Consider the following 27359-nt stretch of genomic DNA (forward strand, 5'->3'; position numbering starts at 1 on the left):
AGTGAGGACTAGAGTTGGCATACAGTTAAAAATAAATGGTCTCAGATGACATGAGAAAACAAATTTAAACCCAAATTATTCCAAGATCATGGTAAATTAAAGTGTACTTGAATCTTTTTAAAGATATGTCTTTTGCCATGATCACTTTGACTGTGTTGATGACTAGGAATAATAAGCACCCTGCCCTCGAAATTTAGGTATTCTTCTGTCTCTTTACCTTACAAGTGGTTTTATATAGATAAATTAATTAATGACTATTGGGCAGTTCAATTTAAAGTGAAGAAAAAAAAAAAAAAAGGAAACTGACTCTGTCATTAGAGTAGGATTTGAAAAACTGGTAATATACAAAGGTGTGTGTTTGTAAATATGTACGTACATGCATACATTTATGTATGCAAATATGTTCATGCATACGTAATGTTCAAGGACAGGTTGGATAGGGCTTTGGGCAATCCGATGTGGTGAGACGTCCCTGCCATGGCAGGGGGTTGGAACTAGGTGATCTTTAAGGTCCCTTCCAACCCAAACCATTCTGTGGTTCTGTGATTTATACCTTATGCTGAAGAATCTGGCTGAGCCAAAATGCTGCTCAGTTGCTCACTGGGTGAGAACCATCTCCGCAGTGACAAAGCAGGGCTCCTGCATAGACACAGGGCTGTGTTCGTATTCATCTGCTTAATAATGACTTGCAGTCAGTCTTAATTCTGGCAGTTCTTACATTTAAATGCTTGGCAGAGCAAACTCAGTAATCTGCTTTTAACACATTTGTGTGCATGGAAGTGCATGTAATTAACCAGCTACAACCCCTTCTATGCACATCCAGGACTGAGTTTGTAAAAACGTCAGAGAAATAGAAATTTTCACTTGGAAACCATTGCCCGTCTGCAAAAGATTTTAAGTTGTTTTATTCTTGATTTTCCTGCAACTGAGAATCAGTTATTTTAGATTTTATTCCTAAAAAGGATATTCCTGGACCATGCTTTTCATAATTCCAACACATTATAGACAGGAGCAAATACAGCAACAGAAATCAGGTTTTATTAACAATTCTGAAGAATTATAGATACATAAAAGTGAAAAATGTAAACTCTCTAATCAAAAAATAGAAGGTTTAGAATTAATGTTGCCATTAGTCATCTGAAACCACACACATAAAAGAATATTTCTCTTGCTTTCTTGCTTGAGAAGTATTTCATGGAAAAAAAAAAAAAAAAAAAAAAGTATTTTTCCTGTGCGTCACGGGCTGACAGGTTTGCAGTGAAGGAAAAGTAGTAACTTGGGCAGCTGCTGCTTGCAAGCCTTAAATTGGCAGGGTCCCCAGCACAGAACGCAGCTCGGTTACCTCCATGTGCCCTGAGCTCGCCTGTTGCTCCCTGAGGGGTCTGCTTTCTCACTTAAGAGATCTGTCTTCGTTAATGTCTTTAAGAGCGTAAAATATTAATGATATGAAACATCTGCCTCTTCTTCTTTCGCAGAAGTCACACTGTTTATAAAAAGACTCAGGAGAAAGACAGATCTTTCTAATATGGCCAAGGTATGTTCTAGAGTCCATGAACCAAAAAAGCTGGGCATCTCACTCACTCCAGAAGCCCATCTGCAGATGGGATTATTTATGAGATGCTCCGCTGTAGCAGAACAACAGCAGCACAGGTGTTCTTGTCTGTATACCGACTGGTCCAAATCATGCTCCTAATGGTCCAAATCACCTTCCTACACACCTCTGCCCTCATAGTGTGTATCCCTCTTAGAGTGAAAGCCTCTGAGGTATGGTTAGTGGTCCTCCACGGAGAGGAGAACATCACTGTAGCTAGAAGGATCAGGTGAGACACGGGAAACCACTGATATATTGCTTGCATTGAAGTTGCATGGTCTCAAGGTCTGTAAGGGCACAAGGCCTTGAGCTTTTTCATGGATCTCAGGGATCAGCTGGCAAAACCTTCTCCATCCTCTGAGCAGACAGTGTTGGAAGGAGTGCTGCAGGGAACTGTCCTGTGAACTTTATTCCTCAGGGCATCACTTTATTTCTGGGGAAGAGAGAGACAAAATACATGTATATCTAATATCTCTGTCTACTTTTTGCTCTCCGGTATCATTTTTCTCAGCTACAGTGACAAATGAGATGCATCAAGGAGCTGTGCCCTTTGAACACTGCGAAGTAAATTGCTTCGTTAACCTGTACTTACTGCTGCGCTATTTTGATGGGCTGTGCCCTCCCTGCAGCATTCCTTCCATTGCTGTCCTTGGATCCTAAACCTTGTTTTTTTGAGGTAGCCCAGGCCACAACAGAACAGATAGGTCACAGTCAACATTTAATTTACACCCTCAAGATTTAGGGCAAGAGAGTTTTACCCTAACTGGGGGGAATTTTACCCTAAGACCAGCGGCAGCTTCTAGCTGCTTGTTCACTTTGCACTGTTTAACCAACACAAAGTGAACCTTGTGGACCTGAGAAACTGTGTCAGATCTGTACTTTCAGCTTGAGCACACTCTCAGCCTGGTTCTTCTTCATGATTATGAGCTCCTCACACCATTTGCACAAGGAAATGGTATTTGCATCTTCTTGAGAGCCTCTTTAAAATGCAAGAGAAGGTCAAAGGAGCTCCAGTGTAATCAATGTTTAGTCCCATTGGCAATTTAAAAACAATAGCTTCAACAAGTGAAAATATGAAAGTCCTGTAAATCAACATCCCCATAATCTTTCAGCAGTTACACAGCCTCAGTTATACCTTCTGTTAGGGACCTTACCATGTAGCTATTTATACTGGGCTCCAGTGAAAGAAATACCAGATAAGGATTATCCTGCAAAATTACTCCCCTGCCTAATGCATACCAGAAGATGGTTAGCTGGACACCATGGGTGTTTAACGTTTTCAGCATGTGAGAGACACGCAGGTGCTTCATGGGGAGGTGGATGTCACTCAGAGAAAACCACAAAGTGTTTCAGTCGGTCAGACCAGACCCTAGGGCTGCACGGACCCATGTCCTGTTCTCAGATGCTCAGGTAGAGTAGGTATGCATAGAGCAAATGTTACCCTACTCTTTTGCCATTGTACTCTCCAGGCTTACCATCAATCTGAAAGGAAGGTTGTATCCACATTCTTCCATTTAATAGCTCGGTTTGGGCATTCACAAGGTCTTGGGGTTGTGAGTCCCAGGACTTGATTATTTCTTGTGTGAAAAAGCACTTTCTTTTATTAGTTTTAAAATTTGTGCCCTTCTTCATGCAATTCTTTGTGCAGACCTCTATCACATCCTTTCTTGGTTATTTCTATCTTAACCTGACATTTAATTTTCTTATATGGGAGCCTAATCAGCCTTCTTGGTTTTCTCTGTCTGAAAAGCACGTTGAATTTCAACCAGAGACAGGTGGTCAAAGCAGGTGACAGTGCTCCTAATGAGAAGTATTATTGAGGAACTGTGCAGCTGCAGCTTCAGAATGGTGTAAACACACTGTCCCTTGTAGAGTACTTTGCAATAATTTAGCCACCTGGTGAGAAAATCTGAGCAATTTTGGCAGGGTCAGCATTCAGAAGAAAAAAAGTAACTTTCCCATCATGTGGAGATAAAGCAGGCTGACATCTGCTACTACCTGGATATACAGAAGTAATTAGGGTATAAAAAGGAACGAATTCCCTGTGAGAAAGGAATTTGAGTATAACACGTGTCATTTCCTGGGGCTGATTCCTGCCTCTGGTAAGCTGTATTTAAGTGCTGTCAGGGCTGGCTCTCAGTCAGTTGGAGTATCACACTCAGTACACAGAAGTGCAGTGGGTAAAAACCACTAAATACATTTCTAAAACACTCGAACACGGAGCTGGGTGCTAGCATCCTGCTGAAGGTGCTGCACCTGGTAGCTCCCAATGTTCACATTCTGTGCTCTTTGACACTGGAAACTCCACGTAAAACAAGGAAAGACACTTCGTCTTTAACTGAGCTGAAAAAGACTACCAAAGAAGTATGAGGCTGCTTGTGATATTTGAGTAATGCTAGCACAGTAATGAGGAACAAAGTTCTAGATTGGGAGTTCTGCTTGAAAACAAATGTTTGTGGGGTCACAGTAAGTAGCATTCTTTACCATGCACCCGATGAATGGGATTCATTAAAATGTTTGTGAATCCTGAATTTTTTTCTGAACTTTACAAAAAAAATTTTCCTCTAGAAGGCAAAACTGAAGACGAATTACTGAAACAAATGCCCAAATTCAACAATCTTTGGATCTCATAGGTTTCAGTATGAAAGTGAGAGACTAAATCTATGTATGAATCAAATTTAATAGATTCATGTTTAATTTCCTTCATCATTTTCCACTTAAAACATTGTCATCAGGAATCTGAAGCAATACTGTGTGATATTAACAATTAATTAAAAAAAGAAAGAGATGAGGATCAGAAGTTAGACTGAAAATTGTCTTCAATATTGTGTAAGTAATACTTCTGGGAACAAATATAAAACCAGATTCTTCATTCACAGATGACTTAAAAGCAGAGAAATGGGACACAATCCCTACTATTATTTTAATTAATGCCATATTTCTAATCTTATTTATATCTTCTCAAGGGTTTGAGCAATTCAAGAAAACTTGTCTTTTAATTTAATTGAGACACATATTAATGATAGATGTCTTTGAGGGAAAGTTGATCCTAATATACCATTTCATTTTTTAGACAGTGTTATTTGGCATAACTAAAATAACTACAGGCAAAAAGAATTGTGCAGATACTTCGAGCATCTGTTAGTCTTGTCTGCTCCATCACAGACCTCACCACAAAGTGACATTGAAAATGGTATCACCCAGAACAAAAACACTTGAAGACAACATAAGATTCATCTCCTTTGATTCCTTTTTTATTTTTCCATTTGGAGACGGGTGATTTAATTAAAATCCCAATTCTAACTTAACATTGAATAAGAGAAGCTTTTTTGACCGAGTTAAGGGCTTGAAAAAAAATGAAAGATATTAACTGTTTTCTTATTATCCGTAGACAATGCGAATAGTCTTGAACAACAACAGCAAAGTCACTGGTCTGAGATCAGACTTGCATGCTGTCATCAACCAGGGATTTGTGGATATGCCCGGAAACCTCTTCCGAAAGAAGTTTAGGAATCCAGATGAACTGCAGAATGACACAGAAATCAAATGTAATATTTTTGTTTCTATATTTTTCTATCCATTTAAGCCCCTGCTTGACATTGTTAAAGCTCTAGCATTTCCTTTTGTTTATTCATGGCATCTGCCCTAATGGGAATTATAGTCTTGCAATAACCCTGTGTCCTGGAAAGGAGCCAATAAAATTGAGAATGGAGCATGTAATATTATCCTTTTAACTTTAAAGGTTAAGAATGAAAGGCTTTCGGTGCTGATTCTCTCTTAAAGCTCTCTCCGGCAGCAGGAGTGGGGTTTGTGTTTCTAAAACGATTTATCTTCCAGAAGAAGGTTGACAAACAGGGACATTCGCTGTTAATGCTTGTCTTTGATAAACAGAAGTTTCCAAGAACTGCATTTTCCCCGTTATTAATCAAAGTACACAAAATTACTTCCCGTGGCCGGATTTTACCTATTGTATGCTGAGCTGGACAAGGGCTCCCGACCTCTCAGCTTCCTTGCCCTTTTGCTCTACTGTGGCCTGTAGCATCGGTGCTGAGCTGTAAACACTGAACTACAGTCTGCGTGCAGCCACGACATAATGCATTTGCCGGTTTAATGAAAAGCGATGGGAACATAATGGCAAGTTAATTCTCAGATTAATGGACTGCCATTTGAATTATTAGCAAGAGGCAGGCATCTCGGACCAGGCTGTGCTCAGAACCGATGGAAGAAGCCCGAGCTCTTTGTTCCTGGCCTGCCTCCGGCACGCTCTCTGACAAGGGATGCACCACCGCCTTTCTGTGACTGCTTTCAGCAGGAATAATAATTTGCTTTGTTCCCAGAACCACCAGGAGATCCCTGAAAATAATATTTACATACGTCTTCAAATCAAAAACGCCGTGCAGAAAGTTTTTATTTCATTTACTCTTTATATCAGTGATTATCTTTTCCAAAGTGGATTTGCTGCATTTCTCTGTTCCCATTGCTTTTCCAAATTGTTATTTTTAATAAATAATGCTTCACAGGAAGGCCTCTTAGCTAGGAGGGTATAGACCCTGAGGAGAACAATTGTGATGTACCTGGTGGCACTGAGTAGCAGGTTCTAATTTTCTGGGGGAACACCTGCACTGTTTTTTGGCAATATTATCTGTATTTCCATTGAGCTACAGAATATTCAGTAATTTCTGTTATTGTTTTAAAACAGTTTCCACCCCCTCAACAGATAAAATTTCTTTTCTCAACCCTGTAAAAGCTCAGATAAGCAAGTTAGTATTGCATATAGCCATATGCCAGCTTGGATTTACAAAGTGTTTACTCTTTCCACTTTTGCCATGATGACTAGGTTGGTGCAGATATGGACATAAACTTGAATTCTGACTGATTTCAAAGCAGGGTGCTAATCACCATTCAAGGAATGGCACAGTTATATTAATCAAGATGCTATAAGCAGATGTCTTAATATATCTTAAGCCAAAGATGAAAGAAAAAAAAAAAGCTAGAAACTGCAGAAACATACCAAAAAGTAAGCCAATCACGTCAAGTAATGATCTCCTTTCTATATTTCGTAGGTTTGAATGACTTAATATCTTTGCTGGCACCTTCTACAGATATTCGGGTTCTCCTGAACTGTATGTCTACAAATCTTCAGGCTTTTATCATTGAGGTATAAAATTAATTTAATACTTTCAGAAAAGGAAGAGTGATCACACCATCTATCCCCCTACAAGCTGACTGTCAATAGTTTGCAGGAGCTACATTGTATAGCAGCAACCTGACCAGACTGCAGATTTGCATAGACACAATTTATGCATGCTGCAGAAAAAAAAAGGGGGAATTAATTGGCATACAAAAATTCCATCTGTGCAAACAACTACAAGCCTATGTCTGTGGATATATCCACTTCGGTGATTTCAGAATGTGGTCTCATTTTGTAGACACATGCTATAATAATGCTCCCTTATACACCAAGATCCATGAGAAAAATGTTAGTATAAACAAAGAGAACACTTCATGATTCTTGGAACTGTTGACTCGTGAAACTGTTGGTTTTTAGCAGGTGGTAGGGGCGTGATAAATTCTGGCACAATGGCTCTACCTATGGTGAAAGATTCGAGTTAGATCACCCTTGCATACAGATCTTTCCCCAGGTTGCCAACTCTAGCACCCCTCTTCCATCGGTGATCCAGCATTAGTGATAGCTTGATGGTACCACTGCCCTCTGTCAGCTGGACAGAACAAGAAATTTAGGGTTGAGGGTGGTTTGAGGGTGGTTTAAGTTTTTTTTTTTTGTTTTTTTTTTTTTTTTTTTTTTTTTTTTTCTGAAGAAGCAAGATAAACTGTACTTCTTCAGCTTAATTATTTCCTGATAATTCATGTGGGTTTTGTAATTAGGATTAGCGCTTTGTAGTTCTGTGGTGCCTTCATCTCACAGACCCATCAGTTACCTCATGGGATGGTACGGAGAAGATGGACTGGGACTTCTCCTGGGGGTTCACAATTATAAGGCAATAGACACAAGCTGCAGCAAAGGAAATTTGAATAGATAAAAAGAAAACAAGCAACCAAAACCCCAAATAGCAAATACAAACAAACAAAACCCAACAACAACAACAAGCCCACAAGAATAGTTCACCACAGGAAAAGGTTACCCAGAAAGGCAGTGAATACCTTGGAGATATTCAGAACTTGTCCGGACAAGACCTGAACTAAAATGACATTCAACCCGAGTTATTTTAGGTTTCTAACCAAAAAAAAGCTGAATTTTCCACCTTCATATGCAGTTTGTGCAGGGAAATTATCTGCAACACAATGTGGGATCCTTTTAACTAGCTTTATCATAAAGCATCTTTTTTTCTTTTTTTTTTTTCTCTATTTGCAGCCAAGCAGGAATAAAGAGGAATTTAGGAAACTGGCAGCCGATTTCCAGTTGAGGTGGAACTTCCTATTAACAGCCGTGAGCAAGGCAATGACACTCAACTACGCAGACAGCTTTGGTGAGTAAGTGACAGCTTTGTGGCTGCCACCTGAGGCACCCCTCTGGGACCTGAGGTGGCAGAGGCACCGGGGCACTTCGACGGACAGAAACTCAAGGTACAACCAAAAAGGGCATCGCTTCTCCGAGGTGAGCAGAAGGAAGGGCGGCAGGGAGATGCAGCTGGAGATGGTGGGAAGAGCAGGACTCCCTCTTTCGGCAGAAGCTGGCGTTTGCCTGAGGGGGAACGGCAGCCTCAGGTGCGAGCACTGCAAGGGCTTCAGCAGGAGGGGTGGCGGAGAATTGGGGCACTAATGTGCCCCAAACCACCAAAATTCTGCATCTCCCACGTGATCGAAAACTAGTCACCTCTTCAGCTGGGTTAGTTTTCTCTCTGCTTTAGTGCTCGGAGCTGCCAAGCATCAAATCCACCGCACACTAGTGCAAGGCAAGAGAAGCGAGGGGGCCATGCAGTCACATTTACTCAAAGTGGCTTGAAGTGGCACAACCGTGTCTTGAATCAGCTCTGTGTTTCACTTCTATATGGCTTCAAACCTAACTGCCACTCTCTTTATTTGGAAAACCTTTCAGAAGCTATCTGTCTATTATTCATTCTGGAGAAATTCACCGTCTCCTCTGAGTAACATCTGATCCCAGACGGCACGAATCACTTTTTAGATTTTCAAAGAAGTACCTTCATATTTTTTCCTGTTCTGTTGGATGGAGCTTCACACAAATAGCCAAAAAGCCCTCATTATCTTCTTAGAAATCCCCCTTCAAAGCTCTACTTCCCTGTGTTTTCTACAAAGACATAACAAAGGGGTATGCTAAGGTTACTGCCTTTTATATTCTTCAGTAATCTTTCCCTCTTACTGTCTATGTTTGTGCATGTATGTGCGCTCCCCTTTTCTGCATCTGGCTGTTACCTTTTGCCTTATAATTAGATCGCAAACTCCCAGGAGCAGGATTTGAGTTTTGTTCTGTGACTACATGGAACACAGCACAGTTCAGTCCCCTGTCCATGGGCTGCTTCATTAGAGTAGTAATAAAATCATCATTCCTCTCTATCTCTGCAGAAGAGTCCTGCACAAAACTCTCCCACATTGGATGCAATGTTTTGGCCACTGAGTGGAAATCGTGAATGAATTCCAATAACAGCACTGGAAACACAATGTTTGTAGAAATTCCCCATGGTGATGAAATCCTCTCCCCTCTTCCCACTATGAGAAGAGTTCAATGAATTGCCTCCCTATTCTACAGTTGCCAGTGGCTGGGAACACAATTAATGCCATCTGATGTAGAACATCTCTTCCTCTAAGCCTTCCTTAAACTAGTGACAAGCAATGTTTTCATTCCTCTTGAGATAGCCTTGTGATATACTTCATCAGCATTAAGGCTTATTCTCACATATGAGAGTTTAAAAAACAAACAAACAAACAAAAAAGAAAAAAAAAAAAAACAACAAACCACCTTTTAATGTTTCTCTGTGATGCTTCAATTGAGCTGTTCATTACTATCTTCTTTCTTAATACCATTGGTTCCTTAAGACATCGCGTTATATGATCTAACAATGTCTGACCTTCCCCTTTTTTCTGTTCCAGTAGAGTTTTGAGCCATAGTGGACAAGGCTTAGGCAGTTACCTTAACAAGCTGCCTTGTGTAAAAGCTCTGTACTCAGGGTCACTGCTTTTCAGAAATTTCTTAGATTTCAGCATTTCTTGCAGGAATGGCAGGCCTCCTGCAAGACAAAATATGCAGCATGCACCGAGGAAACAAAATTACTGGGTCAAAATGCCAGATTTTCTGTGGATGTCTGTCATGTTCATGCAGTGTGCCTCCCCACAAAATAAATCCTATACGAGTAACCAAACCCAGACTTCCTTCTGTGTGGGGCTCTTCCTTGGAGCTTGGCACTTCTGGCACACATAATATGCTGGCATTCCCACTTACACCTCTCAATTCAGATTGGTTTTTACCCTCTTTCAGTCCAGCCTCTACATGTGTGATGCTCAAGTGCAGTCAGAAGAACTGTGCAGTTTCTCCCCTGCAAGGCTGCAAGGAGCAAAAGTGCTACAGCAGTCAGGGCCAATGGGACTTGGTGGCACTAAGGGACGTGGTTTAGTGATGGGACTTGGAAATTCAGGTTGATGGGTGGGCTTGTCAATTTTGAAGGTCTTTTCCAACCTTGATGATTCTGTGATTCTATGCTACAGCTGTTTCAGTCCCACCTCCTTCTCTGCAAATGTACCTCTCCATATCTCCACCACAGAACCTTAGATCAGCTGGTACACCTCCTTTTCCTTTACCAGTCTCTCTTCCGTGGAGTTCAGGGTTGTATTGCTGAGCCACGATGGCTGGACAGTCACCTATGTACACACCTACACCTGCACTGGAACTTCACACCTACAAAATGCTTCCAGGGTCCTGATCCTGACAGTTCTGGGTTCTGTTAAGGTGTGACTGTCTAACAGTTCCTACTATGACCTCCTTTCAAAAAGGGGACACTGGCAGATTTATACCCAAACAGCTTCAGATCACGAGGATTGCAACAGCTTCCTGACCACTGACTTTCATCTCTATCTTTTGTCAACACGGATGATTCACCAGATGCCACTGATTCCTCTACAAAAAAAAAAGTCCTGCACCAGTTTGCAGCACAAACTGCCGAACATCTCAAAAACTAAGTTTTTGAAGCTATTTGCTATTAGCAGTTAATGCATTCCTCTTTTGCAAGCAAGCTGCTTCAACCTAATCTCTTTTCAAAACTGTGTCCCTTCCTTATCTCAAGGGACAACTGGAGTGGTAGCTTCTGTCTCATGCTTACTCTTGTTTAGCATATTGAACACTCCTGTGATATAAGGCTGATAGAAGCACTCGTTGATGCCTTGTGTCAGGTCTGTATAGTCTGAGCTCAAGTATAAAAGTCCCCATCCTTGTCACACAGATAAACGAGTCCTATCACTTATTTTGCTATCATTTAAAGATCCACAAAAAGACCAACAGCGGAAGCAGCAGCTTCTCAGACATCAAAAGAGGCAGTGTTGCTCATTTTTAAAGCTCTGGAAGTCTTGGTTGTGCATATAAATTGTAATATCTCCTCACTGATGTCCGTGTAAACATGTTTGTGGGATGCAGAGACTCTGAATTACTTGATAATTCCTATGGAAATTTATGGCATGGAAGATGACCTACCCTTCACAGTAAGAGCTTTCAACCAAAGGTACAATTCAAAATTCAATGGCCTCAGGAGTCTTTTTCTTGGCTTTTAGCACTTATACCCCCAGCTGCAAGGTAGGCCATTTAATCCCATGGGTACAGAACATAAAGAGGTAGAAGGGTTTGCCTGCAAAGAGGTGGGATGTTTTATCTGTGAAAGGGGAAAATGGGGATGATAGGTGGCTGCTGATAAGCAGTGAATCTGGGGGAAGAACTTGAACAGGAAAGTGAATAAACACAAGAACACTTTTCTCTGTAGCTCTAAGAAGGGGAAAAGGCTTTTGCTTATGTTTAAAACCCATAGTTGGTGCATATTTTGCCGTGATATTTGGAAGTATGTAATTCTGTAAGTATTATTTAATGAGTGCTAGACTGCTTTGTCTAGTCCATTACTACAATAAAGCCATTCTAAAAAGAATATACCATGAAGATATGCAAATTAAGAAATTGCTACAATTATTATATATATATTTTTCTTTAAATCTAGGATCCTGGCATTTGTTTAATTTGCTACTCCTGGATTATGTTGCTCACATTTTCCAGTCCTATATAGAGGAGGAGGGAGCTGCAAGCTTCTATGTCACGGAGCAAAACGACCCACCCGTTCTGTTGGTTTATGAGCCCAGCTACCTCTGGGGCTATTTTGCAGAGGAGCAACCTCAAGCCAAAGCTCCACAGCCAACTCTCATAACTGTGATGCAGAGCCCGAGTAACATCACATTAAGCGACACATATTCAGAGTTCTGAGTTGTTTGGAGGACACAGGCACAGGCAGCAAGGTGAAATAAAATACTAGCTCTAAAGAAAATTTAAAAAAAAAAGAAAAAGAAAAAAGAGGCCATAAATTGGGGGGAATTGGGAAGGGTGCTATGTGGACAACAGACCAAAAGGGCTGATCAGAAGAGAGAGAAAATGGTGTAGTCTTTTCTCACTAGCATGAGAGGCTCTCTTTCCTCCACCCTGTTATTAATTTTGTCAAAAGATGTAGAAGTGGGAAATCCTTGAGGCCTTTCTGCCATGCCAGACTTCCTTGCAGTCAGTCCCGTGGTTCAAAATTATCAGCATAAGGCATGACATACAGGTAAAAAAACAAAATGTCCAAGTCGTCTTAGGACACGAGGCTAAATATAAGGCCATATGGGAATGTGGATCAAGCCTCTGTGGTTAATAGAAGAGATATATTCATCACTCGTATGTTCAGCTGTTTTCAGATTCCTCTTCCATGTAATAACAGCACTTGTCTTCAGTCTCAGAGAACACTGTGTTTTCCAGAACACGGAGCTGGACAAATGTTAATGGCACCAAGATTCATGAAGAAAATAACATTTTGGGGTGATCTTGCTATCATTATTTTACAGCTTATAAACTAGGACTGGGACTGGAAATTAACTGTTTTAAAAAAAAATCTTCATTAGTTATAAAGAGTGTTGGAGGACCCTTGTTTTTAAATATAAGATATGCTAAAACTAGGTCAGCAATGAAATTGGAGGGGTTAAAGAAGGCACAAAGGGGACAAAACAAGAATGATTTACGCACAGGTCATGGGCTGTTGGACAAAATAAGGACTTATTTTGAAATGCAGTATGATGACCTGTCCTGCCATACCACCTTAACTTCTAAAACAAGCTGAGCTGGATGCAGGGTATGACCAAGGAACTGCCAAACCACTGATGGCCAGAAATCAGGAGATAAACCAGTAGAAAGCTTACTCAATGTCTGTCCTGCTTCCTGTGCTCTTTCACTCTGCTGTGCATATGGCCTTTTTTATGGCCTCTGTGGCCATTGCAATGCTCTTACGCAGGTGACAGCAGACAAGGATCTGACCCGGGTTGTTTGTGTAAGTGATATGCCTATAAATAAATGTGTTGTTTTTTTACATATTTTGAACATGACACCAAGAACAGAGCAAGGCAATTTAGAGTGAGGGACAAGGGGTGCCAGAGTAAGAGAGGATGGGTATAAAACCCAAAAAGGGGAGTAGCACAACTTGAGACGGTATGGAAGAGGGAAGGAGAAAGTAAAGGATTGGGAAAATGTAGGAAAAGCTTAGAGGGGAAAGACCCTGACAGCTAATGGAGCTGAAAGCCCCGGGTTCCAGCAGCCCATGCCAATACTAATCCCACAGGCTGATGAAAAATGCAGCTGCCAAAAGCGTCTCCATCTCCTAGCACTTTGTTCACCTTACCATCTCTGTGGATCCCCTGAACGGATTCCTGTTGCAAAAGGGGTTGGCTTCTGTGACTTTGGATCACCTTCCCCTGCTCCCAGGCAGCCATCTGTCCCTGCTCCTGGCTAATCCCAGAACCCATCCTGTGGGGTATGCAAACCCTCAGAGGCGTCCCACAGCCAAGCTGCTGTTTCCTGGGCTGTGCGCCTGCTGCCTGACTTCCTGCACCGTGTATCGAGGGTGTAGCTTGCATTTTTTTTTTCCCTTTCAGTCCTTTACCTCATGCAGCCTCTGCAGATCTCTCTGGCCTGGTGTCTCTCTTCAGCTCCCTTCCTCCACTCCATCCCCTGCCAACAACACCAACCTCCGTATCTTTTTCATCTTGTCCCACAAGGCATTTCTGTGCCTTCCATGCAGCCTGTTATGCTTGGGAAAAAAATCTGTTCATCGCACCTCCACCCGCATCTCATTGAAATTAGTGCTAAAAACTCACTTCTGCTGTGAAACCCTGGAAAAACGAGAGGGAGGACTGGTAACAGAAATCAGAAAAGAATCTCCCAACCTTGCCCTTGCATCAGCAGCAGCAATATGCGCCTGTGTCTCAGCAGATCTCTTCATGATCTTTCAGTCGTCACCTTCATTTTTCCTTTTCCTTCCCCATCTGTTTTTGGTCCCCCATCCCCAGTTCATGCTGAATATAAATTACGCTCCTCAGCAGAGACACCGTGTTTTTACATGTATTTTGAACAGCGCAGCATTTTTTTTCTTTCTTTATATATATATATATATATTTCTTTTTTTAATTTGAAGCATGAAAATCATTGTTAATAATCTTGAAAACTGAATATATTCCAAGCTGGTGACGTCTCCCAAGGAAAATATTCTTTTTATATAAAAAAAAGTGCAGAGGGAGGAGAATGAGACGATGCAATATTTAAACAACATGGCTTAATGGGCAGTATGGCAGGTTAAATGCTAAATAGTTGAATGCAAGTAGCTTGAACTAAGAATTGTTGAAACTGATGGCACAAACAAAGATGCTCTGAGTGAACTGTAATCTGTAAAAGGGCAGCTCGGAGAGCATTGGCCTGATCTTTATTCCTTATCACAGAGCTTGCAGTTGCTTTCTCTCAGCACGAGCAGCATTTTTTCATCTAGAAAATCCCATTCTGCGCTTCTTCTCTTTGTTCACTTGTTACCAAATTAAAATCCTATTAAACTGCACACCTGCAGTGGGTTTATCTGCAGAGCACTGTGCTGTAGCTTTTAATCCAATTCCACGCCTCTGTACCATACAATATACGGCAAAGAGAGGCTGAGGGAACACTGCTTGTAGCTCTGCCGGCAGAGAGCGAATCAAACACTTTGATTTGCTAAAAAGGAAGAAAAAAAAAAAAAAAAAAGGAAATAATTAACTACTTCACTTCAATGAATGGTGGGTGTTCATCTGAGTGGTCTGAGTAATCCAGGATACAGAGATCAAGTAAAATCCTTAACTGAACTGATCAAAAATAAGAGTAAAGTCCCTGCTCAAATTCAGTGGCAAAACTTCCAGATTTTAAGAAAGCCAAAATTTCAGCACAGAAAAGATATCCCTAGGACAGGGGAGAGATGGGACTGGGATTATTTGTTTTGGAAGAGAATAGACAGGGTTATAGCAGACACGTAAAGTGAGAATGATGTATCGAAAAGTAGTTATGTCCTCCTATCAGACTTTTGCCACCCTACGGGGAAAACTACTGTGTATCTCCTCCTGTTGGGTTAACACATGTAAAATTAGGTTGGGTATCTGCAAAAAAAAAAAAAAAGCAGAAGGTTCAGCAGGAAAGTAGAGAAAAGACTTATTTAATGAAGGGAGAGAAGACTTTTTCATTAATGAAGGGAGAAACAATGATTTACGGTCCCTACAATCAAAACATTCATGTTTCTTTTCTAACTTTCAGGTCATCCAGGTGATTTGGAAGACAAAATAGCTAAAATTTTCATTAAGTTGGATCTTGCTGTTGGAAGGGAAGCAGTTAGTAGTCAGAGATGGACAGAATTTTTCTTTTAGTTTTACCTCCCATGGTCAGGTAATTTTCAGAGAAAATCAGCCTGACTTTTGAAAATACTTTATAAGGATAGACCTTTCTTATTTCTGATATAATTTTAAGAAATACTATTTTCATTCTCTTAAAGTTAAGATCTTTTTCTGTAAATACTAAATGCAAAACTGTGCTAGTATGATGGTTATTTTAAGTTGTCAAGTGAGTTCGTTATTTGGGTTTATTTGAATAAAACTTCAGAATAAAAAGGTGAAATATGTGTTTTGATTTTATTTCTTGTACTTATCAGTTATCTTGTACTTATTGTTATCAGTGAAGCTGAAGACCCATGTGAAGTCATTGTGGTAAATTTGAAAGCTGCGGAATAGATTAATGACCCTGGATCAATGCTGTTTTGTGTCTACAGTACATAGCTTAAAATTGATATTTATCACATATAGAATTCAGCACTGATTTCCACATCTTGAAAAAATCCTACTTTGCTTCCCACTTCTGCAGGATACAAGAGTCAATATCTCAGGCATAATCGTATTAACTAAAATAAAATAACGTGTATAACATTATTGATTTGTTTATGTCAGAAGCAAAGTTGTTTGAACTTGCTCTACAAGTGGAGTACAAGCAAAAAATCTCTACAAAGAAACCCTGGAATAAATTCATGTGAAATAGTAAATATAGAGTATGAAATTCGTATTGCACCTGCAGCAGATTGCATGAGGAAATGGACTAAAGGTCATGTGAAAAACAGCAGGGAATTGGGATTTTAAAAAAATAAATAAATTGAAGAGCATGTCTTCTTATTTCAAGAAGGGACAACTCCTTCGTTATTTTAAGAAGTGATGTTTCCTGAACTAGAGAAAAGCTCTCCTGAGGAGCTTATCAAGTTTTCACTCATTTTGTTTTCAAAAAATCTTTATTTATTTCCTCCTTGCATCTACACTCCTCAGCTCAAGCACCGAAGTGGGAATCATTATACAAAAGAGTGGTATCACAGCACATGCACTCAGGACCACGTGCTAAAGGCACAGTAGCAGCGTATTCAATTTTACTTGTAAGATTAAGTGTTTGGTGGTGAAATTATCCTCACTGGGAAAGTATCTTCACAATCTGAAAAATTAATTTCAGCCTTAAGGCCCGTTACGCCTGTTTTCACTATTCCTTCAGGTTATTATGGTGAAGATAAAAATAATAATAAAAATAATAAACATGGGGAAAAAATAAGTTATAATGCTCAAGGTTTCAGTCCATTTTTATTCAAGATTAGTTATGCAGCATCTTCTTTTTTTTTTAGGTTGGATGTTAGGAAGAACTTCTTTACTGAAAGGGTTGTGAGGCATTGGAACAGGCTGCCCAGGGAAGTGGTTGAGCCTCCATCCCTGGAGGTCTTTAAAAGACGTTTAGGTGTAGAGCTTAGGGATATGGTTTAGTGGAGGACTTGTTAGTGTTAGGTCAGAGGTTGGACTCGGTGATCTTGAGGTCTCTTCCAACCTAGAAATTCTGTGATTGTGAGGTGTGATTCTGAGGATCATGAGGTGACTGAGCAGCAGTTACTAACACAGACCAACCTGGTGACCTGTCCTCCACAGGTACAGACGGTGAGGTCTGACAGATGTACCTGGGAGCATTGCGAAAGGCAGAATCCCCTGTGAGATCTGTTCCTTCCCGTCTCCTGCTGAACCTGGACTCCTTCAATAATCTGCGTTGGGACGGGTTGCCCAGGGAGGTGGTGGAGTCACCGTCCCTGGGGGTGTTCAAGGAGAGGTTGGACGTGGTGCTTGAGGACATGGGTTAGTGGGTGACAGTGGTGGCAGGGGAGCGGTTGGACCAGATGATCTTGGAGGGCTTTTCCAACCTTGGTGACTCTACGAATGCAATGAAGGGTTATGAGGACAGGTTTTAAGAGGAGGAGCTGTGGGATCAGAGCCTCCCCGCCTCAGCTTAGCGGCGAGGCGCCTGGGGCTGGGGGCCGCCCCCTCCGCCATGTTCTCGGCCGCGCTGCCGCCGCTTGCTCGCCCACCACAGCGCCTGGGGCTTCGTGGCCGCCCCCAGAAAGGTACGGGGCGAGGGGACAGACCCCCGGGGCTGGGGAGCTGGGGGAGCCCGGGACCTGCACGGAGATGTCCGCCCTCCTCCTCCTCCGCCGCCGGGCGCCCCCCAGCAGCCGGGGCTGGGGCTGAGGCAGGTCTGTGAGGCGCCGGCGGGGAGCCCCTTCCAAATTAACCATTCATTAAAAAAAAAAAAAGCAAACAACGGGGATTTTTAAGCAATGCGAGCGTGTCCTGCGATACGACTGACAGCTGCTGCTTTTTCACCCGGTGACTCTTAATGACAAACGGGTCTGTGTAGTTGCTGCGTGAGGCAGCTCCGTTACAACCCACAGCACGGGGAGCACTCCTCACCACCAGGAACTTCCCAGTTGTAGAGGCGTACAAACATCAGCAGCCCAACTAATAACAGCAGACAGGGCTTTCTTATTAACTACTCATAATTTAATTTTGCTGTGAAGGATTTACCGGTTACATCGAATTAATATATCGGCTGATGATTTTACTATTTAATGTCTAATTGACCATGAAGACATACATGAAGACTTCAAAAATCATAATTCAGTAAGTACCTCTCCTTGTGATTTGTAACGGGATGAAAGGCATAGTAAGAACATAAATCATTACAGAGAGTATTAATGTTTGTCCCTGCCGGGTAAGGACATTTTTGCATGTGCTATATCCATCGTTGGCTATTTACACAACTCAGAGACTGGGAGGGAGCTTGCTGAGGACTTGGCTCCTCGCTGCGTGGCAGGACGGGTTGGTGGCTGCCACCCCTCCCAGGGCTGAGGTTCCCTCCCAGGCAGCTGAGCTGGCGTGCAGTTTGACTTGAAAACACAATTCTGGCTGAAATGCCTTCCCCCTCTCTTGGCAAACTGATGGAATCACATTCTGAGTCGTGTCGAACAGGGGAGGCAAAATTAGAGTAAAAAGCAGACTGAATTGAGGCTAACTTCAGCTCTGTTTCCTTTTTGCTTTGAGAGAAGGTAGCAGCCCTGTTTTGGAGTAAACATTTATTGTTGCTGATGACATTTTGAACTTGGTAGTTCCTTTAGGCTCAGTGGAAACAAAAATCTTCCCTGTTGTGTCTTAGGACTTTGCGGATTTGCAGATGTGTCTTTGGATTTTGCAGATCCGAGGTATGCCTTTTGGGAACTGTTTGCTTATCAGTGATGGTCCTGTCAATAACAGCACTGCAATCCCTTTCTTTTACGTGACGCCGAAGGATAATGTTGTGGCGGATCTCCTGAAGGATCCTGTGGCTTCTCTGACCCTGCCAGAGGCGGATGGAAATTTTTGCAGGTAACGAAATGTTGTGTGTCCAGTACTAGCTTTGGTGAGAACAAACACAGACCTCAGAATGAAACAGTGACAGCTTTATGCTGGGTCTCCACCTTCACTGTCCTGTTCTTATTTTTGTCTCTCACCATCAGCTACAAGCTCCTCCTTGGGTTTGTTTTGCAGTAAGTTACCCAGTAAAACATCTTAAAGAAAAGCAGAAGTAGTAATAGATACCCAAGTAGTATCACCTAAGTATCAGCATCAACAGCTGGAGACGCCTTCAACTTGCACGTTAGCATGCCCAAACTTTGATCTCTTTTTGGAGGTGTTGACATAAAAGCTAGGTGTTGGAGATCCAATTACAGGCCACGGCAACCTGGTCAGTAAAGTCAGTAGAGTTTCAAGGGCTGTAGGAGTCAAGGTGAAGCAGACAACCTTGCTCTGCTGAGCAGCTCTGGAGGCCCTGCTGGTTGGCTTGGTGGGGCTGTAGCTCTCCAGGGTCGAGAAGAGGATCTTGTGTCACATGTGTAAAGTGTATGCATGTAAACTCGATGACGATACAGTTTTCCCCACCATGCTTGTGTCCTTGGAAGAGACACGTCTGCGCCATGTGTTTGTTTGCAGTCAGACCTGCAGCAAGCTTGGCTGGGTCGGCCTTGTGTGAAGCGCTATTTCCAAAGGCCTCTTTACGCGACAAGGTAGGTGACACCGAAACTCTGTCAGACAGGACTCCGTTAGCAAAGCAGATCTTGGCTGATACTCCAAGGAAATAGGTAGAGGAACTGGTGAGTAGAGGCTGCCTCAGAAAGAAATGAGGCTGGAAGTGTTTACCCCAACTTAAGGTCCTCTTTTTTTTGGGGAAGAAAGTTTTGTCTTAAGAGCCGGATCCCAGACTTACGCCCAAGACAACCCCCAGCTGGGTCATCTCAACTTCCAAGCCTGCAAGCTGAGAAGAAAACTGGAAAAAAGCAGTGAATGGCAAGTGGAAGGCTCTCCCACTGTCACCTCCAGTATGTACTCTTCATCACAGCACTTACTGAGGTAATTCAGCTCTGAGTGGTTGAGAAGGTCAACAGAGTGGTGAAGCTAAGATGAGAAGGGTTCTGTTTGTTTATTAAAGTTATTTCATTAAATATTTTGAGTTAATCATTTCAAATCGTAATTAAATTTATCAGCTCTTTAGTAAAGGGCTAATGGAGCTTATTCCTGCCTTCTGAGCTTCTTCACTTTTATCAAATAATGAGCTGAATATCTACATCAGGTGCTTAAAATTGTAAGCTAAGCCCTGTGCCCTAGCACCTACGTGGATGTCCTGTTTTCAGAGGCTCAGAGCGGCTTCCATTGATGATGGCTGCTGGTGATGAGCACTTCTGGAAGTTAGACACCCATGTAGGCTCCAAAGAGTGGCCTTTCATCCCTGACTTTAAACATCTGCTTTAGAAAGTCTTTGCCTTTCACATTTTAGCTACACTGCTGCCTGATTTACCTGTTTGGGAAGAGCCAGTTCACCAACAAAATGAGTCATGACTTACAGACATATGAAAGTCAGACACATCACAACCTTTCAAGAATATTTATTCACTGTCTTCCTATTAAGCATCTATTAATTTCCCAAACAACTGCCAGGCAGCTAACCCCTGTATTGCCAAGACAGCTGAGGCCACACTAATTACCAGTGGCCACATCCCTGCGCTCCCTCCCTCCCTCAGACTGGTCACATGCTGCCTCCGTCCTTCTCTTACATCAGCTCTGGGATTTGTCTGACCTCGAGTTCAAATATAAAGCTGAAGAGAATTAACCCAGTGATGGCAATCCCTTTTTCTGCTGGTCCTTCTGCCTGTCCCACGCCTGGTGCTGCTCCCGGCCAGCCAGTCCCACCCCTCCTGTGGCCATTGAGGGGGCTGCTTTATCTCTAACCTACCAGAAACCTCTTCCTTTTTTTTTTTTTTTTTTCTGGATTAGGTTTCTGCTGGGTTAGCAACTTGCAGCAGCTCAGCAGCTCACCAAAAGCCAGAGGAGCATGAAGGAGAGGGGAGAGGAGAAGGTGAGGGAAAATAGGCCGCCCCCATTCCTGCATGTAACCATACTCTAAATATTGAGCTCACCACTGAACTGAGCACAGAGATGTGGAGTCAAATCACTGCTCTTTGCATTATTTATTTCGTCATTACGTTCAGTTTGGTTTTCATTATTTCTGGAGTTCTTGCCTGTCACCGATGTTGGTTGGCATTAAAGGAGAAAATATCAGATAAAGGGAGTGAAAAGCTGGGGCATTTGGCAAGCTGCTGTTTGCATTTTTGATGGCTAGCAAAGCGACAAGGCTTTGGGGCCGTCTCACAATCAGCAAGCACGCGGGCACTGCGAGCCTAACTTTCTTCTTCCCCTCCCCTATGTAACCAGGGTCAGAAATGAGTTTATATTTTAAGCTAGGAGAGCAACCTCACAGGGAACATCCACAGCGCGGGGTTTCGTGTGGTGGCTTAGCTTCTGTCCAGCAGGTTTCTTTCTCTTTACTCAGGCGAAACGAGAGGCCAGACCTGTTATTCTGGCAGACCTCGGACTGTGCTAGGTATTAAGACAGCACCCGTGGAGATTTTGTCACAAAGGGAAGTGTCATTTATATTTTCTAATACCCAAATTTTCTCTGGGGCAAGGGCAACATTAATTGTTTTGGTTCCAAAATAAGCATGCAAAATAGCTAAACGAATAACGCTCTACGTGAGAAAGTTCGCGTCCTTGTATGCCAGCAATGAATTTGGCCCTGCAGCCTGCTTTCAGGTAGAATTTTATAAGAATTTCATTATTAACCTACCCTGAGTTATAAGAATTAAAATAACTGAAAGCTGTTTGATGCCTGTAGTCAGTGCTCTTGGGAGCACTTGGCACTCTCCTGAAACATGCTTCTGACCTATTGCATACAGAAGAAATCTCTGGCCTTTAGAAAGAAAACACAGCTGACATTTCAATAGTCTTGTATCTAATCAAGTGGCCTGTGTGCCCGTGCATCAGCTTGATATTAAGTTTATTTAGTAGCGAATTTCATTTGTTTTGTTTCAGAACATGCTCAAGTTTCAAACCTGGACAATGAATATTCCCACTCGTGGGGCTGTGAGGAGTATGGGGCGGCCTTTTTGGTTTTCCAGCCTCAGTGTTTAATCAGCTGGAGAGAAAATTTGCAAAGCCCCAGCCAGTACAAAACTAACTTTTAATAACGAAAGAAAGAGAGCAGCGATGCATCGGGATAGGCAGCAGTTGCAGGACATGATGCTATGGCAGCTACAGCCTGGGTTCCTCTTCTCTCACCCAGAGATTTCCATTTTCCAGGGGGAGACGAGCTGCGCCTCGCTGCAGACACCCTCTGATGCTCGGCCTACAGAGAGGGTTAGTTAGCCGCTGATCTGACGGCTGATAAATGGGTAACAGAGGCAAGAAAAATGAAATGGTTCAGGGCTATAAATAGACCAAGCTGGCATGCTTATTCCACATAAAAACTGAAAAGATTGAGTCCTATTCTTACGGATTTCAGAGGGAACAAGACCAAACCCTGCAGTAAAGAATAGAGGGGCGATTGTTCTGAATGGATTTCCCAACACACAAGCTGCTCAGAGGATCTCTCTTTCCAAGTAAGCTCCTGGGCCTGCCTCATTACAGTTCAGGCTGGAAAACAGGCAATTAATTTCAAACATGTGTCGTCTCCTTGACATCAGGTTCAGCACGTTCATAGGGACCGAGTCAAGGCAGCTTTCCTAGTGGAGGAACAGTTACACAGCTGCCATGAACTGATTTTCACACAAGGGGAAAAGAAAGAGAAGTGATGAGCTGTAGGGCCAGTCCATATGTCTGTTTTCCTTTCTGTTAGCCTGAGGATGGTGTGTTAAATCCACTCTGCGGACTGGGAGTGATTCTGAGTGACCCAGATCCCTCTGTCAGGCTAAAGCATCTCCAGCATTTCTGGACAGCAGCAGGCCACAGGAAGGACTGCTAGAGGAGAGTACTCCAGCAGGTGAGGGTCCCTTCTGGGTGCTTGGTCGCTGGCATACACAAATTTCTGACTTTATTCCCAGGCAGATAGACCAGCAATGGGTGGCAGGTGCGACCTCTGAGGGGTCTGTTGGCCATCCAGTGTTTATCTGCCTCTGGGCGCTGTCTGTTAATGCAAGGATGAATAAAACAAAGAAATTTGGTGGTGTGCCTTCACGCAAGGAGAAATTACGCGTGTGGAAGACAACGGCTGAATCCAGACATCCGTCCCGCGTTTTTTGAGGAGTTGAGATCCACCTCCCGTTTCTGTGGCACAGACACATTTCTATTCCTGGTATTTGTATTGGTCCTCTTTAGTCATATGCAAATAATTATGTCAGGAGCAGTTCCTGAAAAATCTGTATTTAAAAATTCAGGAAGATACCAAATTAGAAAGTCAAACACGAAACCTACTATCATCGTGACCCAATGCACACAATACAGCTCTAAATTACTGTTTTTTTTATCCCTGTATGCTTAAATAACCAACTTCCCAAAATCCCTCTCTAGAGCACTAATATGTGTTTCTCTGAGTTTGCTTACAGAAATAGCTGATGCTGTGATTCTTTCTTTTTTTCTTTTTTCCTGTGAATTGTCTGTGGTTAAACTATATAAAACCTGGCTGAAACATGCAGTTCAGCTAAAGAAATGAGTTGTTATTGTGAACAAAGATAGACAAAGAGACTGACTTGATGTAATAAATTATAATTAAAACAATCTAGAAATTATTATCTTCTAGGAACAGCAAAATGACCTAAAACTTTCAGACAGGTAGGCTATGAACACCGACTCCCTTCAATGCAGAAGAGGCATTGTACCAGCACTCTTCAGTTCCCAAGGCAGCTCTTCCAAAAGCCAAGATGCCTTTTAACTCTCTTTGCTGGCTCTCAGACACGGCTGATAAAGATATTCTTGTCAAAGTCAGAGCAGGGCAGGGCGAAACTGCTCAGCCATATCCAGCTGAAGGCCAGCAACAGCTTTTCAGATTATGAAATTGCTTTCAGCGGAGATTTTGTTTGACGTTTGTGCCATGCAGATTAGCAGCAGCGATACGCTCTGTCTGCCTCAGAGACAGTTAGTGAGGAGACAATAAAATGAACGAGGAGGAAAACTAGCTTTTGAAAACTAATGGCATTTAATAATCAAAATTGCATGCGCTGTACAATAATTCTCAAAGGACATAACGTTTCTTCCATTCCTTTATATAAATGGATAAAAAAGGAAAAAAAAAAAAACAACTATGATGCCATCCTAGTTACTTTCTAGTTATTTCCTATTTTGGGGCAGGACGAACAGGGGTCCTTTACAGGGTGACAGAGTCCCTGCCTTAAGTCAGTGGGAGGCAGCAGGGCTCAGCCAGTCCCCACCTCCAAATGGCATGGCTTCGTATGGCCACGGGGCCACTGCTGCAGGAGGGGTGAGGGTGTGTGGACACCCACTGCCCTTACGCCACAGATGAGGTGCTTTAAAGTAGCAAGAGTAGAAATAGGGCTTTCTTCTTGGCTCTTGGGTCTGCCTTTCTGCAATAGGAGAAGGCTCCTTTCCAACTTCTCTCTTCTTTCTGCTTAAAAGTAGAAAAGTAAAGTAACATTTTTCCATGGAAGGATGGAAGGTCCTGTCTCCTCAGGGGAGAGGAGAAGGAGGATGGCAGCTCCTCAGTGGGAAAAGCAAGCTGGGGAGGATGAGAGATTCTCATCCATAAGCCTCTGCTTCCTCCACCAGTTCCTGGTGCACCATGAGCCCTCCCACCTTCTTCCTAGCGATTCCTTCTCAGGGACACTTGATTCTCCTTATTGAATGATTCCTGAACTCTTTTACTTTTACTGCTGATCTGTGCCAGATCTGTTTCAGCTCACTAATGGACTGCAGAGGCCAAGGATGAAGATGAATACCCAGTGAAACCAGGAGACAGAGCATCGACAGTCAAGGCAGGGATCTAGAGATCTCAGCTGCAGAAGGGAGTCCTAACAGAGTCCCAACATCATCACCTTGTGAGCCAATTTAACTGCATCAGCCTGAATTGTACGTTCATCAGATCTGCACTTAGATGGTTTTGGTGCAGGAACCTTCTAATTAAAATCTACGAGATGGCTGGTGTAATAAACAATTTAATGAGTAGGTGGCAGTCTTTACCCTGAACCGTTCTTGAACCGTGACTCAGAAAGTGCAGAAGTGGTGAGCAGTAGAGTAAGCGGGGCGTGTTCATCAGCAGCATGCTCCCCATCATTGTCAGGAAACAAATTTCGCTTGGACACAGGCTTGTCCATAAGGTCAGTAAAGCTGGCACCTTGGTAAGATGGTACTTTGTAGGCCAGCTGCAAATGAAGCTCACTCTCTTAACTCCCCATGCCCAGAAGAGACAATTGCCCAGACTGGGTCAGACTTTGCATACGAAGTTTGCTCACCAAGCAGAGGAAGAGGAACGGAGGTGATCAATTCTCTCTTCACCAATCAGATGAATAATTAAGAGAAGCTCTCTTAATGCATCGTGTTCTTATAAAATGCATAAGCTGAATCCTCCTCCATTGTCATCTGGCTTCAGTTAACTTCTGCAACAAAGTGTATGTATTTCATATCAGCATAAATAAATAAACGTGTTCCCTATTGATTTGTGTCCTACAATGGTTCCCTACTTTCTCCTCCCCTCAGTTCACGTCTTACCGTAGCCTTCATGAAATCCTCTCCAGGGCTACCGAGGACCTGATTCTCTTCCCAGGGCCTTAGAAGCCAGTGAGGGTTTCCTCCTCCATGCCCCCAAATTTTATGTAAAGCCATTTTTTCTGCACACCTTCTTGTCCTTGTGCCAACCAAGACAAAATAAACCCAAGGACTGAGGGCTGAATATGTATTTATTTAGACAGCAGGCAAGAAATAACTAGCAAATGCATGACTAGACCTCTACAGATACAAAGGAGGAATATTTTAGTAAATACACCTATTTATCCCTGATATCCCTGTAATGTCTTTAGTAAAAACATGAGCTGTATCCATTTACTTCTAGGAAACAAAGCCTGTGTTTAGGTTAGTTACATCAGTAGCACCAATGAAAATTCAAGACATGTTCACAATACAGTTAGAAGTGATTGAACTTTTAGAAGTAACTTTAGGGATCTTTGATAGTTTAGAGACTACAAAGTTATCACACGTTATTAAGGAAATCCTACGCCAGAAATGATGAAGAAACAGATTTCTTTCAGAATATGAAGGGCTCCTTTGATAACGAAAATAGTGATGGTAATGTAAGATTAGAGTGCAAGGTCGCTATTCTGAAACAGAAAGCCCACGGTAAGAGCCAGTGCTAAATGCAAAGCCCACGAAGTAATAACACGGCGTACTAGATTCAAATGTATCATCGTCCTTTGCTGAGCTCATCCAAAACTTCATCTCACAAGGTTTTAACAAGTGCAGAATTTGGTACAAATAACTTTTACTGGGAGTGATGGCATTGTGTGTGTCAATTAGCGTAACGCCCTGACTCATGAGAGGGTAACATACAGAAAACTGCAAACACAAGGAGTCAGGAAAATAAATTAAATAATAAGATTTCAGATATGGCTGTATTGTCATCAGCTGAACATGTGGAGAGCAGGTTGTTTTTTTTCCCTGTAAATCAGGGAAGAACCACATCTGACACTCCTATCAGGTGAAAAACCTCTCGACAGCGGAAGGCAGCATCCACAACCCAAGGGCAGCGGTGCCAAGCCAATTGCCTACTCAAAAATCAGCAAGGACACTTGTAGAATAAATGAGGACTTGCACAAAACGATCGAGTAATTCTCATCCGAGGAGGTGTCAACCCAAAATGCCTCACCAAATGACCACACCCGAATTTATCTCCTTGATCCGCTCTGTGAAACGAAGACATCCTTTAATAACAACCCCTTTCTAGTTCCTCCCTGAAAGTAATTAGCACCATCCTGCCTAGGAGCTGTACCAGGCAAAGGCGGCTGCAGGTACTCGTACTTCTCCCAGCTTTCAGTTGTTTATGGTGCTGTTAGGCTCTGGAGGAAATGGTTTCGTACACAGAGATAAAGGGTTATCAGCTGAAAACAAGCGCCTGAACTGCAGCTTGGCGAGGGAGAAGTCCCCTTCCGTATTTGTAAGACTGATGAAGTACCGAGATTAAGCACGAAGCAGCAGTAGGTCAGGATGACTCAAATGGACTTTAAGACTCTGCACTGCCCTAGCTGCTGGACTTGCAGGTCCTGATCTGTGTGTGGGATCAGCTCGTCCTTCGGCTGTGGGAGAGCTGATTCCCACGGAGAGTGCCTTTCAGTGGGCAGCGTATCCCGCTTCCAAAGGGGAGGATGCCACCTTCATCTGGAACCATAAAAAAGGGGCAGGTTTGCCCCTCCCCTGTGTCTCTGTGCAGGACAGGATCCTGCCCCCTTGGCATGAGCTCTAGGAATTAAACCTGGGGGGAAAATTTTCCCTCTTTTTTATAAACTGGGTTACTTTTTTTTTGCCTCGAGGCACCCCAGAGAGTGGTACCCTGCAGCCTGTGCAGTGCCAGAGCCAGCTTTTA

General features: G+C 42.6%; 1 protein-coding gene and 1 long non-coding RNA gene across 13 annotated transcripts in view; both read left to right on the forward strand.

The window, feature by feature from the left end:
* Nucleotides 1-14775, forward strand: part of RFX8 (regulatory factor X8) — a 29891-nt gene extending 15116 nt beyond the window's left edge. Inside the window, exons 11-15 of the mRNA XM_068670320.1 lie at nt 1476-1534; nt 4983-5139; nt 6655-6749; nt 7965-8079; nt 11761-14775. Coding sequence (XP_068526421.1) covers nt 1476-1534; nt 4983-5139; nt 6655-6749; nt 7965-8079; nt 11761-12020 — 686 coding nt within the window. The 3' untranslated portion in view covers nt 12021-14775. The remainder of the gene's footprint in view (nt 1-1475; nt 1535-4982; nt 5140-6654; nt 6750-7964; nt 8080-11760) is intronic.
* A 2634-nt stretch (nt 14776-17409) lies between these two features.
* LOC137855799 (uncharacterized) lies at nt 17410-25442 on the forward strand. Of its 12 annotated transcripts, none has more exons than XR_011095967.1 (4): nt 17419-18094; nt 18666-19855; nt 20777-22817; nt 24675-25442. It is a non-coding gene; the product is annotated as an uncharacterized lncRNA (long non-coding RNA). The 12 variants fall into 12 exon arrangements; XR_011095958.1 differs by having other exon boundaries at nt 20777-22437; nt 22674-25442; XR_011095951.1 differs by having other exon boundaries at nt 20777-20858; nt 21333-25442.
* The last annotated feature ends 1917 nt before the right edge of the window (nt 25443-27359 follow it).

The sequence above is a fragment of the Anas acuta genome, chromosome 1 (assembly GCF_963932015.1).
Source record: "Anas acuta chromosome 1, bAnaAcu1.1, whole genome shotgun sequence".
Taxonomy (NCBI): domain Eukaryota; kingdom Metazoa; phylum Chordata; class Aves; order Anseriformes; family Anatidae; genus Anas; species Anas acuta.